The sequence below is a fragment of the Aedes aegypti genome, chromosome 2, assembly GCF_002204515.2.
Source record: "Aedes aegypti strain LVP_AGWG chromosome 2, AaegL5.0 Primary Assembly, whole genome shotgun sequence".
Lineage (NCBI taxonomy): Eukaryota > Metazoa > Arthropoda > Insecta > Diptera > Culicidae > Aedes > Aedes aegypti.
In genome coordinates this window covers 227,499,592-227,513,835 of record NC_035108.1, presented here as the reverse complement: position 1 = coordinate 227,513,835, position 14,244 = coordinate 227,499,592, and the positions used below count along the sequence as shown (strand labels likewise).

Below are 14,244 nucleotides of genomic sequence, written 5' to 3'. Positions count from 1 at the left end.
AGGAAAGAAGAATCGAGACTTCCGGAATTGGAGAGAGTTGGTGACAGAACTTAAACTAGAGTTCCAACCGCCAGACATGGATTTTCACTACGAGCAACAAGCGGCTCAACGAAGGCAAAAACGTTCAGAAAAGTTTCAAGACTATTTCAACGCAGTCATGGAAATTTTCCAGTTCATGGCTGTTGCCCCGAGCGAACAACGAATGTTTGACATCGTCTTCCGGAATCTGAGATCCGACTACAAGAACGTTTTGGTGGTCAAAGGGATACGTACGTTGAAAGGTTTGAAGCAGTGGGGACGAAAGCTCGACTCGGCTAACATCTGGATGTATCGTAACCGAGAAGGCGACGCAGTTCCTAAAAATGCACAAGTCCATGAGGTACGTAGAGATTTCCCCCGGAATGATAATAGGCCGGCTGAGAAAAAGTGGAAATCTGCTCCGTATAATGGAAAAAGTGCGAAGCCTGACCAGAAGGAGGACGGTACCAACATCTCGAAAAGGCAAGAAGTTCCTCAGGACAATCAACGTCCGGGAACGAGTAAAGCGGATCTGGAGTCGAGAATTGCAAACTACCGAGTTCCAGACAGGCTAACTTGTTTCAACTGTCGAGGTAAATATCACCACCATCGGACTTGTCTGTTGGAAAAGGAGGTATTTTGTATGGTTTGCGGGTTCCACAACTACACGAAAGAAAAATGTCCGTTCTGTGCAAAAAACGGGCGAACTTCGACGTAGAAGGTCGTCGAATGTTGCAGAAAAAGCCTTCAACTGTTTTTGTGCCGTACCAACCTGAAATCAGCGAGTTGAAGTTAGACGTGGAGGGGGATAATCGTCCGTTTGCCGTCATAGATGTCATGGGAGTAGAGCTCATTGGTCTGTTGGACAGTGGAGCGCAAATTTCAATTCTTGGGTGTGGCAGCAAAAATTTGCTAACCAAGTTGAAATTAAAGCTGCTGTCGACTGATACCAAGCTTACAACCGCAGGAGGTTCACGATTAGACGTTTTGGGATACGTGAACCTACCAGTCACGTTTCACGGGCAAACGAAAATTGTCACCACGTTGGTTGCACCAGCAATGAAACGTAGACTGATTTTAGGCATGAACTTCTGGCGAATGTTCAACATTGAGCCGACAATTCAAGGACAGTTAGGAGGAATAGCAGAATCCATGGAGGCTGAGGCAGAAAAGCATGATGATGCGGAGATTCTGACAGCAGATCAGCAGGCAAGGTTGGAGGAGATAAAAGTTAAATTTAAAGTTTTCAGAGAAGGAGATAAACTGGGAGTTACGCCGTTAATCTCCCACACCATCGAGTTCACTGAAGAGTTTAAAAACGCAAAACCAGTGAGATTGAATCCATATCCCTGGTCGCCGGAAGTTCAAAAATATGTGAACGAGGAACTCGATAAGTGGATTGATTCTGGTGTGGTTGAGAGGTCAAACAGCGATTGGGCAATGTTGATTGTGCCCGTCGTGAAAAAGAACATTGGAGAGGATGGAGAAGAAGCGATTAAGGTCAGGATGTGTTTGGACGCTAGGAAGTTGAACGAGCGGACAAAACGAGATGCCTACCCGTTACCTCATCAAGATAGGATCTTGGGAAGGCTAGGGGCTGCAAGGTACTTATCTACCATTGACCTTTCCAAGGCATTTTGGCAGGTACCCTTAAACCCTGAATCCCGGAAATACACCGCCTTCCGAGTATTCGGGCGTGGTTTATTTCAAATTACCCGTCTCCCATTTGGCCTGGTGAATAGCCCAGCAACGCTTTCACGATTGATGGACCAGGTTTTAGGCTATGGTGAGCTAGAGCCGAACATTTTCGTTTATCTCGACGACATAGTAGTCGCGAGTAATTCGTTCGAGGAACACATTCAATGTCTTAAAGAGGTGGCAAGAAGGTTGAACGATGCCAACTTGTCGATCAACATCGAAAAGTCACGATTTTGCGTTCCTGAGCTTCCGTATTTGGGCTTCATCTTGTCTAGAGAAGGGGTGAGGCCTAATCCGGATAAAGTAGAAGCAATCGTGAATTTTGAGCGACCATCCTCTGTGCGTTCTCTACGCCGGTTTTTAGGGATGGTGAATTACTATCACCGCTTTGTTGAGGGTTTCAGCGAAATTACAGCACCGCTAACGGACCTTCTTAAAGGCAAGCCGAAAGTAATTACCTGGAACAATCAAGCCGAGATAGCGTTCAACATTTTGAAAGAAAAATTAATTTGTGCTCCCATCTTAGCCAACCCAAATTTCGATCTTCCGTTTAAAATACAGACAGACGCGAGTGACATGGCGATCGCTGGCATTTTAACCCAGGAAAATGAGGGCAAAGAACACGTCGTAGCTTATTACTCAAGGAAGCTGACGACCCCTCAAAGATCCTGGAAGGCTGCTGAGAAAGAAGGTCTCGCAGCTTTGGAAGCCATCGAGAAATTTCGTCCGTACGTCGAAGGAACCCAGTTTACGCTGATTACGGACTCGTCGGCCCTGTCGTTCATCATGAACTCCAAGTGGAAGCCATCGAGCAAACTCAGCCGCTGGAGTATGCTGCTTCAGCAGTACGACATGAAGGTCCAGCATCGCAGAGGGACAGAAAACGTCGTGGCAGACGCACTCTCACGCGCCGTAGAAGCCATAGAGATCACTGCGCAGAATGATTGGTACTCGCAGCAATATCGAAAGGTGGAAGAAGATCCAGAATCGTTCGCAGATTTTAAAATAGAAGAAAACAAACTTTTCAAATTTGTAGCGGCCGCTTCTGATGTGTTGGATTACCGCTACGAGTGGAAATTGTGCGTGCCGGAAGGATTGAGGAAGTCGGTTCTTAAGGAAGAACACGATGATGCTCTCCACCCAGGATACGAGAAGACAATCCAAAAACTTAAAACTCGGTACTACTGGCCGAGGATGGCAGTAGATACCAAACGGTACGTACAGGCTTGCGATGTTTGCAAGCAGTGCAAGCCTTCGTCAGTTTCATCCAACCCGCCGATGGGAAAACAAAGGTTGACTGATCGTCCATTCCAGATACTGGCCTTGGATTTCATTCAGAATCTCCCGAGAAGTAAAAACGGCAAAACCCACTTATTAGTCCTTATGGACATTTTCTCTAAGTGGACTATGCTAGTTCCTATTCGGAAGATTGAAGCCAAGGCAGTCTGTCAAGTGGTTGAAGATCAGTGGTTTCGGCGATATGGAACGCCGGAGGTGATTATCAGCGATAACGCTACCACGTTCACCGGTAAGGAATTCCAAGCGTTACTGCAAAAACGAGGAATTCGTCATTGGCTGAACTCTAGACATCACAGCCAAGCGAATCCTGTGGAGCGAACCAACCGGACAATCAACTCTTGCCTTAGAACCTACATGCAACAGGATCAGCGAGTATGGGATACCAGAATCCCTGAGGTTGAAGAAATGATTAACACCACAGTGCATTCTTCAACGGGATTCTCACCATATCGCATACTGTACGGGCATGAGAAAGTGGTTAAAGGTGAAGAACATCGGCTGGAAAGAGATGAAGGGGAACGTTCCGTAGAAGCTCGTGAGAAGTACAGGCAGGAAGTTGGAGGAAACATTAGAGAGATCGTTAAGAAAAATCTAGAGAAAAGCGACGAAAAATGTAGAAAAGTGTACAACTTACGGTTCAAAAAGTTTGCTCCAACTTTCGAGGTCGGCCAGAAAGTCTACAAGCGGAATTTCCGCCAGTCGTCCGCAGCTGAGCACTACAACGCGAAATATGGGCCGCTGTTCACTCCATGCACCATAATTGCCAAACGCGGTAGCAGCTCGTACGAGTTGGCGGATGAAAATGGCAAAGCATTGGGAGTATTTTCGGCGAGCGATCTTCGCGCTGGTAATGATGCTCCAAAACGCGACTAAAATCCTAAAATAAGAATACTGGGATTTAGCACCAAGGTCATGGTGGACTACGGTCATCATAGAACCAACTCACCGTACTACCACGTGGGAAGTCAGACCACGTGCGCAGATGTAGGTTTAAGTCATGATTGTCATCAGCTTTTGCGTCGATATCATGTAGCTGTCCAGTCCAAAATCATTCATCGCGACATGGTAATCGTATCGTTGCTGTATGTCCGATAGTAAGTGTCCAGTTTGTTTTGATTCTCGTCCGTGAAGTCATTGTCCTCATACGTAGTCAGTCTATTCTCGTGAGTGGTCTTCGTCGGAGAGAATTTGAAATACGTCATCGTCTCGTCATCATTGTTCAGCAGTCTGTGTAGGTCTTCGCTTGTATAATTGAGAGATGATGAGATCCTGTAAAACGAAAGAAGAGAATCTAATTATAGAAACCTAGATAGACAAAATAAATCCGGATTGACCATAAGGCATTGTTAGTGCACGAACAATAGCCGTGTAACATTTATATTGTACATCGCTTCTGATGAAGCGATGACGATACGATAGGGTCGAAATAGGGAAACATTCGCCTACGGTAATTAATCGCCACTTACCTGTGTGAACCAATAGAAATCATCTGATCGAAATGCGCTACTTTCCGGGGTTGTTCCTTTCAACCAGGTGGCCAACTGGTTGAACAAACCTGAAAAGAAACTGTTTCGTCAGCCTAACATAGAGATAGGAACGGAAGTAAATTCACTCATCTTCATAAATCACGAACTTCACCAACAAGTTGAACTTCAATAACCCGGTCATTAAAGTTCAACTCCACACTTTTGCATACACGGTACGCGCGCGATAGAAGACGTAGGTATACTGAATCGTCTTCTGCTATAGTAGACCCGATAACCCGATAATTCGACAAAGCGATCGCTTGATACCCGAATGAAGCCGTTTAACGGCACTAGAAAAATGAAGTAGTAGAATATGATAAGGGTATACAGACTCACATAGACACTAAACAGAATCACTGGTGGCATATTATGGCAAATTTTAAATGCAATTTAGCTTTTAATTGCTCAAGATTTTAATGTGTTCATGTGATAGTCTAAAAGAATAATTGTATTTTTAACTGCTACGTGTCTTTACAATGAACGTTGAATTTGTGTTTTACAGGAAAATGTCTTATCGTATGTACAAAGTCTTAGAAAATTGAAGGAGAAATAAATGTTAAACCTCGTTCAACATTTATTTTCCCGAGGTGCGGGATAGTGTAACCGTTTGTTACAAATTGTTAGTCCTTTTTTAATTCGTGCTATTTTTTTATTTGTATACTGTCACGTTTCTAGTGTTCAGTGGTGTGGGATTAGTATAGGGTTAGTAAATAAAAGGTTAGTAAATGTTATCAATGTTAGTAAATTGTCAAAATGTATAAAATATGATTGTTAGTAAGTTAGAAGAATTGTTAAATTTGAAACATGAAAAAGTTGCATGCAAGCTGTGGGTACAAGACAAACATAAACGATAAGTGAGCCAGCAGGCGTATTACACGCAACAGGTGGTAACAACCCCCCAACCCACAATTGAGGAAATTGGGGAGGGGAGGAAAAACAGACAAGAGGGTCAAGCCAAATTCTAGAACCGCCATCACTTCACTCTGTAAAAGGCGTGCGTGTGCTCAAGTGCATTTTTGAAAGTGTCCTCAAAGATATAATTAAAGTGAGTGGTAACCTTACAAATTGGGAGAGAAAGTGTATTTCATCAGGACCTTTTTATATTACCGTTGAAATTTCGCCATCTTGGCTGGTGTGGCGTGGCCTACCAGCAGCACACGTTTCGGCCTAGTAGACGGAAGTCTGCTGTGCCTAACCCGTCAAGGACCATCGCTGACCTCTGGCCATTTCGGTCATAACTGTGAAGGAGGTCCACAGCTCGGGGTATACACCCCTAAACGTAAAGGAGCTTTCCCCTCTCGGCACGGTCACTCCGGTACCGTCCTGGGCCGTGTCGATTGCCGTCAAAGAGGGAGGACGCCTAACGAAAGCCAAACCCCTACGACACTACGTCTACGGTGTCGTCGTTACCACCTGTCCAGCAGAATATCATCAGCGAGCGCTCGCAGGACATCAAGAGGTCGTCGGCAACAGCAACCAGAAGCAGCAAGTCGTACCGGTACGTGAAAACCCATTAACACCCACACCCCCACAAGAACAATAGCTTGCAATAAATTCAGATAACCATAGAAATCCTCAATAGACAATTTTACCCAATAAAACCCTAGAGATTCCCACCAAGTTAGAATTCTTTCATTCCCATACACTACAATAGCCTAGTCAGGTGACGGTACGCTGCACACTTTGGTCGCGTAGCCCCTCAGCTTACCCAGTAGCAAGCCGACCCTGAGACCCAGCTCGAGGGGTCTCTTGTTACTGAGAGATTGCCCGGTTCATTAATTAGTTACAAGAATTACAAAATGTACTCCTTTAGAAATTTCCGGAGTAACATATGAACATACCTGAAATAATTTCTGATCAAATTCCTAGATGAATTCATGAAAAAAAAACATACACAATACGAGCAGTAACACTTGTCGTAATGTCACGTGGAATTCTCAAAAAATAAATCTTACATCTTAGATAAATATGTGCTCTGATGGTATGAAGAATCAAAATCTTATCTGCTGGCTTCTATTAGGTTTCGTTTTATTTTGTTTGATTCCTGTTCAGTCTTTTTTCGGTCTCTTTTCGATTCTCTTCAGGTCTCTTTTTTTTCAGGAAAAAGGACTATGTTTTCCTATTTTTATGGTGTTCAGTAGCTACTGAAGCTACCAGGCATGTAAAGACTTTTTTAGTCTGGTGGTAGCAACTGGCAGCCTTTGCGTTTTAGTCTCTTTAACTTTCAATTTTCAGCCTAGGATACCATAGGATTTTTTTTTCTTTACTTCACTGTGCTCAAAATATTTGTTAACGTTTGTCCTACCCATGATTTAAGACGTGGAACCTTCCCCTATACTTTACAAAATATTATTTTTGCAGTTTTGTCGTTCAAAATGTTTTATATTTTTCTGCTGGCTGGTTAAAACTGGTACACTACTTTATGAAATTTCAAATCCTTCATTAAGTGCATGTTTCCACACCAATGTGCTGAGCCTGTTGGCATGTTAGCTAATACAGTCAACCCTCCCTTAATCGATATTCCGTATCTTGATATCGATGAACCCTTAATATCGAGTTATGGAGAGTTGACTGTATTCAAATTAAACGCATTTATTTTTCAGGAGCTGCGATCTTACCAATTTCTGGCCAATCAATCAAGTGGAATGCAGTACGACAAGGTCGTTGTGCCAAATATACCAATGATAACAGCAATTTCACAAAGCGCCGATGAATCTTTGTTTAAAAAAATGGTGTTGAATACCGCTCTCTCTGGCGTTGATGCAAAAGCCTTCAAAGTCTTACCTGTAGATTCATTTCTATGGGGATATGAAGATGATCTATTGAACCTAGCAAAAAAGTTTTCATTCGACAATGAAATGTCATTTTCTAAATTTGGTATACTTATGACGGTTAGTACTTGAATAGTTTATTTCACATAACACGCACAAAATGATACTTATATTACAGCGAAATGGGACAAGTGCTGAAACATTTACGATATATTCTGGTGAAAATGACCTAAAGCAGCTGGCGATTATTAAGGATTTGAATGGAAAATCTTCACTAGATATATGGACAACCGACGAATGCAATCGAGTAGATGGCACAGATGGATCACAATTTCCTCCTCATCTGATGGATAAGCGACAAACTCTATATGTTTTTATTAAATCATTGTGTCGCAAATTTCCGCTGCGATATGAAAAAGAAGTGACCTTATTTGATGGAATACCTGCATGGCGTTATAAAGCACCAACCGATGTCTTTGCTCATCCCAGTATTAATGCAGACAATCAGTGCTTCTGCCATTTGGGTTCTGCTTCTTGTCCATTAAGTGGTTTATTGAATGCAACTCTGTGTTCTTATGGAGCTCCAATTTATGCATCTTTTCCACATTTCTATACTGGTGATAGAAAGCTACTTGAAATGGTGGAAGGTTTGGATCCTCAGAGAGAGAAGCACGAAACATTTGCCGACATTCATCCTAGACTAGCATTTCCAATAGATGGTGCTTCCCGGTTTCAAATAAATATTCAGGTGAAAAAAACATCATACATTTCAGGTAATTTTGTTTCATAATGCAATATATCGGAAATAGTAATAAGCATTTATTCCAACTTTCAGGTTTAGAGCCATTCAATGATGGACAAATTTTACCAGTCATTTGGCTTGAAGTGGTACCTGGTCACATATCTGAGGAACTGCGGAACATGATTTATCACAGTACATTCAGTGCGAATGCGATACAATTCTCGTTCAAGTATGGATCTTTACTTATCTGTGTGACAACATTTGCACTTCTAGCCATGACATGCTATTTCCGTACGAAAAATGCAGATGATATTAACTCTGAAAAGCCTGAAGATCAGCCTACTGTGAAACTTAACTCAATGAACAGCGAAATAAGGTCTTAGGTAACCTCTGTTTATCATGACAATAGTTTTATGCCGAAATGGCAATTGTACGAATGATCTGTTTGATTACTCTTTGTTCTGCGTGTACATACGTTAATGTAGTGAGTGTAGGCAACTTGTTTTAAATTTGCATCCATCCCATTTATAGAAACGATTGCATCTAAGTGGGGCTATATCGAAGTTATCAACTTTTGATCCTTTGAAACATTGAATATGTGTTCAAATAAAGAAAATTGAATTTATTATATATTTTGTTTGTAAATTTACTGGAAAGAAAAACAAAGTGAATAAGTAGAATAAATGTTAAATTAAGAAGTTATAACAAAAAATATAGCAATAAAAAAGAGAATAAGGGAGAGTTTAAGGCCGCACGGGACGGTGTTTTAATCACCCTCTTCATTTGAAGAAGCAAATCTCAAGTATCACTCAATATATCGATGCGAAAAATGTATCACTTTAATTATATACAGTCAGCGACGTAAGTTAGTAACTAAATGCTGTTTTTCCATACAAAATGCCAAAGTTTGGGGTGCTGTATCTCAGCTCATGGTAGTCCGAATTGGCTGAAATTTGGATGACGAACTACAAATAACTTGAAATTTTGCCTGTAAGGGAATTATTACATTGCAGTCATTTTACATAAAGTTTCAGAGGGTTGTTCAAAGACAAAAGTAAGTAACCGAGAGACTTTTTAATTTAATTCGAAAACGGTAAGTCGTGGAAAGTTTGTGTGTTCTGCAAATTTGTGTGACTTCTGAAATTGAACAACTTTGTGGAACAAACGAACTTTCCACGACTTACTGATTTCGAATCAAATTAAAAAGTTTTTTGGTTACATACTTTTGTCTTTGAACAACCCTCTGAAACTCTGTGCAAAAAGACTGCATAGTGATAATTCCCTTACATGCAAAATTTCAAGTTATTTGTAGTTCGTCATCCAAATTTCAGCCTATTCGGATTACCATGAGCTGAGATACAGCACCCCAAACTTGGGCATTTTGTTTGGAAAAACAGCATTTGGTTACTAACTTATGTCACTGACTGCCCAGGTAGAGGTGAATAACAAATAAATGGTAAAATAAGAACAAATTTTGCAATCATATTGCGATTTTTTTTACCACTTAGACTTTAGTGATCTGAATTTCGTCTTTCTCAGATTTCGCCTTCGATTTCGCTGCCCCTTTTCGATCACCGCCGCCCATGCAATTATCTTGATGTTCATGACAGTTAACTCCGGCCGGCTCAGTGTTTACCATTTTCTCTTTGTTCTCGACTAAACAGCTGGTCTTGTTTATGCAACAAAACCAGCTGGTCCTCCGATGTTTACAATCATCTTCATTGTTCTCACGCTCCAGCTGATCGTATTCTCTTGCCAAAACCAGCTGGCAGTGACCAAAATCAAGGATGAAAGGTAAATGGTTTTTGAAAATGTACCATCAGTACATTATTGGCAGCATCTCAATTTCGTCATGAAAGTCTAATCCAGTGATTCCCAAAGTGGGCGAATTCACCCCCTGGGGGGCGATTTTTGGGACGAAGGGGGCGAAAATTTTCAAAACAGAATTTGGGGAGCGAAAAATCCAGTAAAGGGGGCGAAAAGTCTAGTATGGGAGAAATTGAAAAATGACTCATAACGTTCGGCGGACACACGATTTGATAGAAATTTATGCTAATGCTTCTGAAGGACAATCAATTTCATTCTAAACTATTTCTAGTTATACCTTAGATCGAATATACCTCTGATCTAAGCATGGCCATTTTAATTTATTCTAGATAACACTTGATGATTGTCAAAAGACAATATTTGTGTTATGCATACAGATTTTTTTCATATCATATGAGATTTAAGAATTTTAGGTTTTCTCAAGATCAGAATGATTTCAAGATACGGAGAGCATTGATAACACACATTGACACCGTCTCCAGACATTCAGCTGCACAGACTGTAACTTAATACTAGACAACGGACAAGCATGCTCCAGTGCAGTGGCACAGCCGCGAAACATTTTTGGCGAATAGTGTCAATGGCTGAAGCGGGAATCGAACCCACACCCCATGACACGATGCGATCACTGCTTGACGATACTATCCACTGGACACAAAGCCCACAATACTCAATCTGTATACAAAAGTGAAAAAGTTTTGTATGCCATGAGTTGGCTTGAGAACGGATCAATGGATTCGAAACACTTTCACTGTTGCATTTGTTCTGGACTTTAAAGTAATCGTCCGAAGAAAAAGTTTAATAAAATCTCTAGAACAGTCGGAAATCGTAAGAAAACTAATCTGTAAATTTGTTTAGGAAATTTTATGACTTGATGGCAAGACGAAGTTTTCCAGGATCACTAGTATTTAACATAAAGATTTTTTTAATATTTCTATTGTTAGCATCCAGTTTTTCACAGAGAAAAATATGTTGTACCTTTTTTTTGTTATTTAGCTTGCACTTTTTCTTATCATTCTTACTTCTTATGGTACAAATATTTTAATTAACAAATCTCTGAAAATTTGGCTGACAAAATCAGGTTCCAACGATGAATTAAAGCCATTTTGTGGAGTGTATATTTTTTCCAATGCAAATATGTTTGATATTTTTAACACTTTTGTAGTAATATACGAGTAAATTTGATAATTCGATCGACTTCCGTACCCCTTTTCTATAATATTGATCAAATGTTTAGTACAGTATATAGATTAATTCAAATATATGAACTTGTATATGAACCATTCATCAGGGGGGCGATTCCAAAAAATATTGGCCTCGAGGGGGCGAAAGTCGAAAAAGTTTGGGAAACACTGGTCTAATCTTTCATGGAAATTACAATATCTGGTTTAACCATTATTATGTTATTAATATATGACATAAATATCTTATCAATAGCAAAACATACAATCATAGCAAAATTTGTCATTGGTATGTTACTGCCGTGAATCGCAAGTCAGTCCCATCTGTAAAAAGTAGGCATTGAGAAAATGGGCTGTGAAGTTTTCAAACTCGTTTTCCATACGAATATTCAAAAAATTCCAGAGGATTGGAACATGTTTCAATCTTAATGAAACTTTCACAACTTGCTTATCACTATGATATCTTACCGAGAAAAATATAAAGATAGTCAAAACAAGTTGCATTTTTGTGTTCCATGGTGCGAAAGTCTGTAGTGGGACTGATATGCGGTTACTTTTCATTATGGGACAATTTGACTTGCTATTTTTTCCTAATTTTTCTGAACAAATCATATTATTTTATTAGTGCAGCAGAAAGAGCATTGGAAAAGATGTTGAAAACTGAACACAACTCAATTTTGACGAAAATGCAGATGGGACTGACTTGCGATTCACGGCAGGTTATCCTTGAGAGTCATGTAATAACTAATCAATAACAAAATATACTATCATGGTAAAATTTGTTATTTGTGCAAACATACTAAAAAATATTAAATATCTACATAATAACAAACATCGCCATCACAGTAAAATATGTCATTATTTTGATATTTGAAATCTTTATTTATATAATTCATGAGAACAAACCAACATCAAATTTTGCAATAATAGCTCATTTTACAATTCGTATGATATTCATTGAAGATTTAAAAAGCAAATGTTTTTTTGCAGGAAAGCAAAAAGTTTATTTTTCAAACATGCTAAATTTAGATATTAAAGTCAAAGAACTAAAATAACCATTATTTCGATCTATTCGTGAATAGCTCATTTAGTTATTATTTTTTTTATCAATATCTAAATAATAACATATTTTGTTATTTGCGGTTGCCTATATTTTTGCTATTATTTTGATATTACAATGGCAAAATATGATATTATTTAGTTTTTATGCCATATAAACTTAGTTATTATTTTTGTTATTTTATCTCTTATTTCAAACAAACAAAGAACAAATTTTGCTATTCAAACATTCTATTTTAATAGTAAATTTTGTTATTCTTTTGCTATTCTCCTCTACCCGGGTGTATATGTAGTGCACAACCCAATATATTTTCAGTTTAATCGGTTCACTAAAACTAGAGATTTGCTTCTGAAAAGTTTTGATGTTATTTGTTAGAGTGAGACAAAAGATAGGGAAAATAACACGGTCTCCCTTGTCACCTTAAACCATACAAAATAATAGGGGTTCCTGGGGTAATATGCACCACTTAAGGCAAATGTGCCGAAATGAACTCTAAACAACATACCGTGCACCCCCGCTAATTTGAACGGTACCTCATGCAAACCATCGGGGTTCATTTTTAATTTGAACATCTAGTCACCCTAGCAACGTGTTTCTGGTTACCTCTTTCACTGTTTTGTTTTGATTCTGCGTTCCTTTCCACAGCGTTCCATCTCACTTCACTCCGTTCCATGAGCTAAATGACGTTTGAACCATTTTTAATCTGAACGATGTGCAAATTAGCGGGGTACAGATTAAAAAGTGTTCAGATTAAATGTGGTCAAACCAACGGGGGTACCCGGTATAATATATATATAATGTAGTGTTTTAATACACGAATCTAGTTGGTTTGGGTTATAGGAAAATTAAACTTTTTTCAAACACTACGTTTGCGCGAATTAGGATTGATGCGGGGCACGATGCATCGCTTTTGTGGGCAGAATGCACCACAACATTGAGGCAAGACGCACCTAAACAAAGGGGCATGATGCACCATCGTGTTTTAAACTTATCTTTCTTTATCGTTAAAATACGAGTTTTGGATGATTTACGTCTACAAGATGATACAATTGTGCATAAATACGTTAGTAAAGACTTCAAATTATTGGAGTATACAATGATTGTGCCTCGTATGATAGGTGGCAACACTGGATGTGGCGAATGACGCATGTGCCGGTAGGGCAGTCGGCGAGCGCGCCAAATAGAAGAGAGAAAGAGGAGAATGGAAGAATTGCATTTATCCGTAGAGTGATTTTATCCGTACAGACGTGTATAGTAAAGTTCTCTTGCGTACAGTCAAGTTGTAGTAGTTTTCTTTCCTACCGAAATCCTGGTTCCGCGTTCCGCTTGGTGTGTCCACTTCTGCCCAACACAAATGACCTAGTTTTTATGATTGTAGTTTATTTTGGAATGGATCGTTCTGCCCCGACCAATAGAGTGCATGTTGCCCCAACCGGGTGCTTAACAGAAAGTGTTATGGAAATTATTAGATGGGCATTGAAAATTGCTTCTTTTCCTTTGTATTACGTCCTCACTGGGACAGAGCATGCTTCTCAGCTTAGTGTTCTTATGAGCACTTCAACAGATATTAACTGAGAGCTTTCTTGGCCAAAGATGCCATTTTCGCATTAGTATACCGTATTTTTTTTTCATGCATCTCAAGGAGTTAAAAAAATCTTCTTAAGACTGGCCTGTATTTGTTCATGCTCATGCCACAGTGTATGGTTTGGCACTGTGTGGGATTCGCAATGGGGCGCCTACCCAATAAAAAAACAGTCTCCTAGATACACCGCCACCGTAAAGAATTCTTCTCCGGCACCACCTTGCGGTATTACTTCGAAGAAGAGGCGACACATGCTACGCGCACCCTTCATTAAGCCCTTCGGCTGCATCATTAATTTGTTAGTTCCTAAATTTTCGCTATCAACGAATGCCATGCCATGCTGAGCCCTTCGGCTCCCATTAATAATTTGTTAGTGTTCCTAGTTTGTTATCTAAACATGCCATATTCAGCCATTCGGCTCACGATACCATGGGTGCCAGAAACTCCCTGACGAAGGAAGTTCTCTCGGTGCTGGACGCGTGCCATTTAGCACTCCAGGTTCTCGCCCACTACTCGGATAGTCCCCAGCGGAGAATCTAC

At 40.0% G+C, this 14,244-nt stretch overlaps 1 protein-coding gene across 1 annotated transcript in view; it reads left to right on the top strand.

The window, feature by feature from the left end:
- Positions 1-8,684, top strand: part of LOC5572046 (scavenger receptor class B member 1) — a 43,364-nt gene extending 34,680 nt beyond the window's left edge. The window contains exons 4-6 of the mRNA XM_001660102.3: positions 7,145-7,432; positions 7,491-8,085; positions 8,148-8,684. Of these exons, the coding sequence (XP_001660152.2) occupies positions 7,145-7,432; positions 7,491-8,085; positions 8,148-8,437 (1,173 nt within the window). The 3' untranslated portion in view covers positions 8,438-8,684. The remainder of the gene's footprint in view (positions 1-7,144; positions 7,433-7,490; positions 8,086-8,147) is intronic.
- The last annotated feature ends 5,560 nt before the right edge of the window (positions 8,685-14,244 follow it).